General features: G+C 45.9%; 1 protein-coding gene across 1 annotated transcript; it reads left to right on the forward strand.

The window, feature by feature from the left end:
• Positions 1 to 206: 206 nt before the first annotated feature.
• SRSF9 (serine and arginine rich splicing factor 9) lies at positions 207 to 8,785 on the forward strand. Its single transcript, XM_017872059.1, has 4 exons — positions 207 to 395; positions 4,846 to 5,035; positions 6,553 to 6,725; positions 8,521 to 8,785. Exons 1-4 carry the CDS (start codon positions 207 to 209, stop codon positions 8,662 to 8,664), a joined length of 696 nt encoding a protein of 231 aa, XP_017727548.1. The 3' UTR covers positions 8,665 to 8,785.
• Positions 8,786 to 8,895: the final 110 nt, after the last annotated feature.

Consider the following 8,895-nt stretch of genomic DNA (forward strand, 5'->3'; position numbering starts at 1 on the left):
CAGGGCTCCCCTCCCCCCGCCTCCGCGCAGACCCCACGGCGCCCCTCACGGGTGGAGGATGAGGCAGCCTCTCCTCGCAGGCCCGGGCCGTCCTTCGCGCCGTCGTCACTTCCTTTATTTTTATTATTCCAATATTTTATTTAGAAATCCAAAAGCTGAGCCTTTGGAGGGCCCAGGCCCCCCTGCACCGGCCTCGGGGGGTCCAAATGAGCCCTGTCCGCCTCCCACCTGGGGCGGCACCGTGGGGGGAAGCGGCCCCGGGGCAGCGCGGGGGTCGCCGTTCGCCCTTCCCGCCGCCCCTTCCCTGGCCGGAGCTCGCCGTGACTGGAGAGCAAGCTGCAGGGTCGCGGATGCCGCTGGAGGTCGTGGAGGGGTCTCTGGTGGAACAGCTCGCCGTTCGCGCGCCCCGCCCCGCCAGGCCGGGGCCCGGACTTTGTCAAGGGATCAGGGATTTGGGAAAACTTCTAAAACAGCCGGAGTGGGGCTCTGATTTCACTTCCCTCCTTTAATGAGGGAGGTTTGGCGAGATGCTGAAGGTTCCAGGGATTTGGAAACTCTAGATTCCTAACCCGGCTCTAAGGAGTGTTTGTGATTTTGCAAACAGCGTGAGGGCCGGAAAAAGCCGAGGAACTTTCAAAACTGTGGTTGGTGGTGGTTAGCAGCTGTGGCGCTGACCTGGTCACACCACTCCGGCCAAATAAGAGCCCGCACCCTGTTTTCCTAGCATCATTTGCTCCCAGGGAACACGAAGTGTTCGTAGGGTGTCCGGCCTACCTGGGGTGGACTTATTGATAGGGCAAGGAGAGCACCTGAGGAAGGGCAGGCAGGAAGCACCGCGAGGCTTTGATGGCTGAAGGGTCGACTCTGACAGCTCGTCCCTAGTATCTCCTCATTTGCCTCAAAACCGGAACTGGGCATTTTAACCCCTAAGCCGGAGAAGGCTATGCCTCGCTTATTTGGTAACCGTGCAATTGTGGTTTTTCAACAGTTGCTATGGGTGGAGTGCCATGGTGTGTATTTAACTTTTTTTATTTCCTTATTTTTTTTTAGATTGATAAAATAGGGGGTTTCACCATGTTTCCCAGGCTGGTCTCGAACTCCTGAGCTCAGGTGATCCACCCATCTCAGCGGATCAAAGTGTTAGGATTACAGGCGTGAGCAACCCGCCCAGCCTGTATTTAGTGTTTTTAACAATTCATGAGGTGCAGGTACTGTTTCTTTTGTTTTTGTTTTTGTTTTTTCTTTTTTTTTTTTTTCTTTTTGAGATGGGGTTTCACTCTTGTTCCCTGGGCTGAAATGCAGTGGTGCGATCTCTGCCCACCGCAATCTCCGCCTCCTGGGTTCAAGCGATTCTCCTGCCTCAGCCTCCCGAGTAGCTGGGATTATAGGCATGCGCCACCACGTCTGACTAATTTTTTTGTATTTTTAGTAGAGACGGGGTTTCTCTATGTTGGTCAGGCTGGTTTCGAACGACAGAACGACATCAGGTGATCCGCCCGCCTCGGCCTCCCAGAGTGCTGGGGTTACAGGCGTGAGCCACCTCACCCGTCCTGTGTGGTTAACCAGATTTTACAGATCAGGATATTGAGGATTTAGAGTTACTGATAAAAGAGAAAGCTAGTGGCAATCCCAGCATTGGGAGGCCGAGGCAGGCGGATCACAAGGTCAAGAGATCGAGACCACCCTAGCCAACATGGTGAAACCCCGTTTCTACTAAAAATACAAAAATGAGCTGGGCGTGATGGCGCGCACCTGTAGTCCCAGCTACTTGGGAGGCTGAAGCAGGAGAATCGCTTGAACCGGGGAGTCGGAGGTTGCAGTGAGCTGAGATGGCGCCACTGCATTCCAGCCTGGTGACAGAGCAAGACTCATCTCAAAAAAAAGAAAAAGAGAGAGAAAGCTAGTAAGGGATCAAGGGATTTTTTTCTTTTTATTTTTTTGAGACGGAATTTTGCTCGTCGCCCAGGCTGGAGTGCGATATTGCTATCTCAGCTCACCGCATCCTCCACCTCCCAGGTTCAAGCGATTCTTCTGCCTCAGCTTCCCAGTAGCTGGGATTACAGGCGCCCTCCATCATGCCTGGCTGATTTTTGTATGTTCAGCAGAGATGGGGTTTCTCCATGTTGACCAGGTTTGTCTTGAACTCCTAACCTCAAGTGATCCACCTGCTTTGGGCTCCCAAAGTGCTGAGATTACAGGCCTCAGCCACCATGCCAGGCCGGGATCAATGGACTTGAACTCCCTTTTCTGTTCTTTGAATGCAGACTTACTACATGATATGCTACATTGTCATCTTCCCTCATTCCTTTCATAGTAGAAAAACTATCTTTTGGTGTCACTGGATGTGAAGATTCAAGCAAAGCATTTCATGTAGTATCTTATTTAACCATTATAATAATCCTGTGAGATAGGCATACTATTCACATTAGAGATGTAAAAACTTGATTAAACCCTTACCCAGAGATGACTACTAGTAATTTGCAGAATAATGATTTGAATGCAGGCTAATTTTATTTATTTATTGTATTTATTGAGATGGAGTCTTGCTGTGTGGCGCAGGCTGGAGTGTAGTGGCACAGTCTCAGCTCACTGCAACCTTTGCCTCCTGGGTTCAAGTGATTCTCCTGCCTCAGCTTCCTGAGTAGCTGGGATTACAACTGCGCACCTCCATGCCCAGCTAATTTTTATCTTTTTAGTAGAGACAAGGGGTTTCACCATGTTGCCCAGACTGGTCTCAAGCTCCTAACCTCAAGTGATCCGCCTGCCTCAACCTCCCAAAGTGCTGGGATTACAGGCATGAGCCACCACGCCCAACCTGAATGCAGGCCAATTTTTATTCAGAGTCTGTTCTGACATCCTAGCAGTTCTGCTTCTCCCAGTCTGCATTTTATGTAGTCAAGGTTGCACTGGATGTGGTCCTTGTTGCTTTTAGTCCCAAAATCTTACAAGTGATTATGTGCCTGTGACACTGAACAGTGCCTTCATTAGCACATTCAGTTCCTCTTGTCCGCCCAAGCTCCAAGGTCATACTTTCTACCATCCAATACTGGAGAATCAGTGTGGGATTCCTGACTCTCCTAGAGTCCTAGGAAAGACTTAAAGTAATTTTATTGAATATTTATCTCTTTTGGCAAAATTGTATCCAGAGAGTTTTTTGACAAAATAGTTCTCCAAACCATGCTGAAAAGGTACACTTTAGAGTTCCAAGGCCAGGTGCAGTGGCTTATGCCTGTAATCCTAGCGCTTTGGGAGACTGAGGGGAAGGATCACCTGAGTCCATGAGTTCAAGACCAGGCTGGCCAACATAGGGAGACCTCTTTATACAAAAAAATCCAAAAATTAGCTGGGTGCAGTGGTACACGCCTGTGGCCCTAGCTATTCAGGAGGCTGAGGTGGGAGGATTGCTTGAGCCCAAGAGCTAGAAGCTGCAGTGAGTTATGCTCCAGCCACTGCACTCAGCCTTGGTGACTACTCTGTTTCAAAAAAAAAGACCCTGTTTCAAAAAAGAGTTCCACATTCATCACAAAACACTCATTTGCATTTGTCTTTTGTCCCTTTGAGCCTTATTTTTTTTTTTTTTTTTTTTTTTTTTTTTTGAGAAGGAGCTCGCCGCTGTCACCCCAGGCTGGAGTGCTAGGGCCGGATTCTCAGCTCACTGCAAGCTCCGGCCCCCGGGTTCACGCATTCCCTGTCTCGCCTCCCGAGTACTGGGGACTAGCAGGCGCCGCCACGTCGCCCGGGCTGTTTTTTGTAGTCTTTAGTAGAGGACGGGGTTTCACCGTGTAGCCTGGATGGGTCTCGACTCCTGACCTCGTGATCCGCCCATCTACGGCCTCCCACAAGTGCTGGGATTACAGCTTGAGCCCACCATGCGCACGGCCGAGCTTATTTTTTTTAAAGACAGGTCTCACTGTATTACCCAGCTGGCCTTGACCTGGGCTCAAACATCATGCCCAGCTACTTTATTTACTCTCAAATACTCTGCTATCCAACTGGCTACTTTCTCTTTTTTTTGAGATAGGGTCTCTGTCACCCAGGCTGGAGTACAGTAGTGTGATCTCAGCTCTGTACTCCCATCTCAGCCTCTCAAGTAGCTGGGACTACAGGCGTACAACACCATGCCTGGCTAACTGGCTACTTTTTTTTTTTTTTTTTTCTCGAGACGGAGTCTCGCTCTGTCACCCAGGCTGGAGTGCAGTGGCCAGATCTCAGCTCACTGCAAGCTCCGCCTCCCGGGTTCACGCCATTCTCCTGCCTCAGCCTCCCGAGTAGCTGGGACTACAGGCGCCGCCACCTCGCCCGGCTAGTTTTTTGTATTTTAGTAGAGACGGGGTTTCACCGTGTTAGCCAGGGTGGTCTCGATCTCCTGACCTCGTGATCCGTCCGTCTCGGCCTCCCAAAGTGCTGGGATTACAGGCTTGAGCCACCGCGCCCGGCCAACTTTTTATTTCCATAGACTTTATGGCACTAGGCCTTGTAGAAAAATATTAAGGTGTTAGTGTGTGGTGTGCTTTTGAGAAAATGCTCACCAAGGTTAGAAAAACACTGGTGGTTTATTGGCAAAATCAATAATCTGTCAGCAGTTGATTCTTTTTTTTTTTCTCTGAATTAGCCCTCTTAGAAGTAATCTGTTTGCTCATTCATTATAATTTCATACCTCTAAAACTGTGTGTGACAGCTGTAAAGGTTAATTCCAGTATCATGAAACGTCTCCAGACTGAAGCAGAAGTGCATCAAGATCCTGATTTGTGTGTTTTTTTCTTCACTCTCAGTTTCCCTTTTATGCTTACTATTCATGCCCCTCACTGGAAAGTCACTTGGCCTCCTGAACAGCACTAACTCCAAACTTTACTTTTTTTTTTTCTTTTTTGCAGAGATGCAGAGGATGCTATTTATGGAAGAAATGGTTATGATTATGGCCAGTGTCGGCTTCGTGTGGAGTTCCCCAGGACTTATGGAGGTCGGGGTGGGTGGCCCCGTGGTGGGAGGAATGGGCCTCCTACAAGAAGATCTGATTTCCGAGTTCTTGTTTCAGGTATGTTCCTTTCAAACAATGAGATGATACATGTAAAATACTACTTAACACAGAGTCTGTCTTCCAAGAAATGATAACTGTGATTCTTCAGTGCATGGGACACTGGGGCTTTCTTTTCAATAGCCTGTGTGCAGTGCCAGTCTGAAGCCCTGCCCTGGATTGCCAATGAGGCAAGTATCCTGCAAATGAAATTGCACTGGGAGTGCAGCCTTGGAAGAACATAAACATACTTCTTGTAAAGGAGTTTTCTAGTGGTGAGAAGGGAAGATAATGGGAAAACCCCTTGAGCTACAATTCTAAAGACTCTTCTTTTGGAATATACTTGGCATCAGACATGGTAGAAAGGCATTCCAGGAGACAGATTTGAACAACTTACCCAGCCTCGGATCTTGAAGAAGATCAGATTTTGTGGTGGTTTTAGAATTAAATATTTTTTAAAACCCCATAACTTGGAGTCTTAGAGATTTTATTGGAAAGTATAGACTATTTCTGTCTAGTGTTTATAAGTGATGAAATGCTAAACTGGGAGGTTTTTCTGTCTTCAAAATATTAACACACTGGAAAGACCTGGGGCCTTCTGCATATTGCATGGGAGTTTTAGGGCCCTGGTGGATTGAAATATATCGAGGAGCGTGGCACCTTTTTAAGATGTGAATGTCACACAATCACAGCATACTCCTATGTGCTTAAATAGTGATACTTTCAGTATCTGCCTACCTTGTGTCCCTTTGTAATTTTTTAACCCCAGAACTCTATTCCCTCCTTCAGGATGTCATACATTATCTTTTTTTCTCTCCATGCTGCTCTGAAATCCTGCTTAGAAAACTATTAGGAAATGGCTGCAGTCCTGAGCTGTGAGCGGTAAACACAGCCTTTGAGAGCAGGAGCACATTTCCCTTTCATGACATCAGGTAGGGTTGTATGACTCCCGACTAGTTTTAGCATCTGAGTCTTACCTTCCCCCCCACTGTATTGAAGAATGTTGGTGATCTTTTAAGAGGTACTCTGTATAGTTTGTCATTCACACCTATAAGAAAACAAACTAGATTTTTTGTTGTATTGTTACCTTCAGCTACTCTTCGGTTATTTCATTGTCTGGTTTCAAAATTCCCATGTCCTGTGAAACCCTGTCAAGCAATAAATAATTGGTACTGTTAAATTTCATAATGGAAAAAGTTGGAACTCAAAGTATTAGGAGTCTGGCATTGATTTTAAAGGACAGAGAAAGAGGCTATGAACTCTCAGAGATACTATACCTGTAATGGGATAGACTTCTTGCTCTGTTGAAGAGGTCTGGTCTCTGGAAGATGGACTTAAAACCAGCTTCTCAAGGTGGTTTATTTACCACATGTACTTCAGTGCTCTTTTCTGATTTCATGTCCCTTATCAAGGTTTATGATTTGGGGACCCTCAGGATTTAAGTGATCATGGAGAAGGGACCGTAGGTATTGCTGGCTCTTAACAGGGCAGTTAACATAGCTGAAAGATGTGGGCTTTCTTATGTTCTCCATGCCTAGGACTTCCTCCATCAGGCAGCTGGCAGGACCTGAAGGATCACATGCGAGAAGCTGGGGATGTCTGTTATGCTGATGTGCAGAAGGATGGAGTGGGGATGGTCGAGTATCTCAGAAAAGAAGACATGGAATATGCCCTGCGTAAACTGGATGACACCAAATTCCGCTCTCATGAGGTGGGTCCTTGCCTTCTGTTGAGGAGCTTGTACTCAAATCACTCCACTTGAACCTGACCTAGCAGAGGTAAGCAAGAGGCCATGCCATCTGGTAACCTCACAGTACCATAAGAGATCTATCTTAGGTGGACAAAGCCATGGAATTTGCTATGCCTAAGTCCTTCAGGGTCATAGCTGAGAGAAGCATGCATTCATGATATGTTTGTTTTTTAATATGCTTGTTTTTTAATATGCTTTATTCTGCATATTAGTATCACATAACACAGTTTGGTCATGGTATTTGTAACCTGGAGAGAATACTAGTGCAGTTGGTCTTGATATCACCCCATTCACAACCAGCTTAAATGGCAGTATCCCTCTGTGAACTCAGCTGCCCCTCCTGTGGATCTAGGCTGAGCTCTACAGGCCAGCCTCTTCATCTCAGCCCTTCTAGGTCCTGCTGTCAGGGCTGAGCTGTCACTTCACTTTTTTCCCAGAGTAGTGCAGGATCCTCTCTGAAACCTGAGCTATCATGACATTCTCTTTTTTAATTTTATAATTTTTATATTGCTCTAATTTTTGATTTTAGAGACAGAGTCTCATTATATTGCCCAGGCTGACCTTGAACTCCTGGGCCCAAGCAGCCCTCCCACCTCAGCCTCTCCAGTAGTTGGGACTGCAGGCATGCACCACTGTGCCAGGCTAAACCGTGACATTTTCTTGTGGTTAATTATCTCACCCTTGAGATTCAGTAGTTCTTGATGTCTTTCCTTGTAGGAAAGCGGCTGCTGTTTTGGATCTCAGTTTGAGACTGTCCCTTTGGTACCATTGAGACCAGAAACCAGACCACCAAATGGACATTTTTTCTGGTTATTCTGTCCTGCCTTACTATGAGATTTACAGATGTTTGGGGACACAGGTCTCTGGGCTCATTTCTTTTTCTGAGGATTCATATAATTCCCTAGTGTTTGGCTTAGAGGTTGGTCCTTCCATGGTTTAATGATGCTTTTGTTCAGACTGTCCTCTAGGACTTGAATTTGGAGCAGAAATAGAACAGCACCTGATCCTCAGTTATACTGCAAAGCAGGGCCTCAGAAAGGGTAACTCCAATTATTGACTTTCACCTAAGGTGAAAAGCATCCGGGTTCTTTCCCCTTGGCATCTTAGGATCTTCTGAGAATGCTGGCTGAAGGCAGAGGGCCTGGGGACAAGTCAGCCTGGACATGACTCCTTTGCTGCTTATTAATTCCTTACCTTAACTACTCTTAGAACCTTGATTCCTTCATGGGCAAAATGGTCACATAATAGCACCTTCACAAGACTTGTCAGGAATCTAGAGCAAGAGGATAACATCTAAAGCATCTAGCTCAGGTCCTCACATCTGGAAGGTATTAAATACAGGTTAGCTCCTTCCATAGATGCGCATCCAAAGATGCATATATGAGGTGGCAGGGGATTAAACTATATGACCCCTGAGATCCTTTCCAATTCTTAGCTTTGAAGGGGGGTCAATGGCAGTAATTCAGATATATTGTTTATAATAGTTAATTGAATATCAACATGTCAAATTGGCATTTATTGTGTTACCTTGGGCAAATGATATAATTTAAGTCTTAATTTTCTTCATTCTTGAAGTGGGATAGTAAGAGTACCTACCTCATAATGTTATGAGGGTTTAATGAGATAGCCTAATGCCAGGTACAGAGTACACAGGAAGTGCTCAATATTTAACTATTATTGTTAGATGTTGGTTTGCTTATTCTTCTGGCTCTGATTTTTTTCCCCATTACTCTTTTTGTTTTTGTTTGCATTTCAGGGTGAAACTTCCTACATCCGAGTTTATCCTGAGAGAAGCACCAGCTATGGCTACTCACGGTCTCGGTCTGGGTCAAGGGGCCGTGACTCTCCATACCAAAGCAGGGGTTCCCCACACTACTTCTCTCCTTTCAGGCCCTACTGAGACAGGTGATGGGAATTTTTTCTTTATTTTTTAGGTTAACTGAGCTGCTTTGTGCTCAGAATCTACATTCCAGATTGAGGATTTAGTGTCTTAGGAAATTTTTTTAATTTTTTTTTTTAAAGAAAAAAAAAAACCTACATAATTTCTACCAGGGCCATATTAGCAGTGAAACATTTTAAACTGCAGAAATTGTGGTTTTGGTTAAGAAACAAGTTGTATATTTTTCACCCC

The sequence above is a fragment of the Rhinopithecus bieti genome, unplaced genomic scaffold (genome assembly GCF_001698545.2).
Source record: "Rhinopithecus bieti isolate Rb0 unplaced genomic scaffold, ASM169854v2 scaffold_6776, whole genome shotgun sequence".
Classification (NCBI taxonomy): Eukaryota; Metazoa; Chordata; class Mammalia; order Primates; family Cercopithecidae; genus Rhinopithecus; species Rhinopithecus bieti.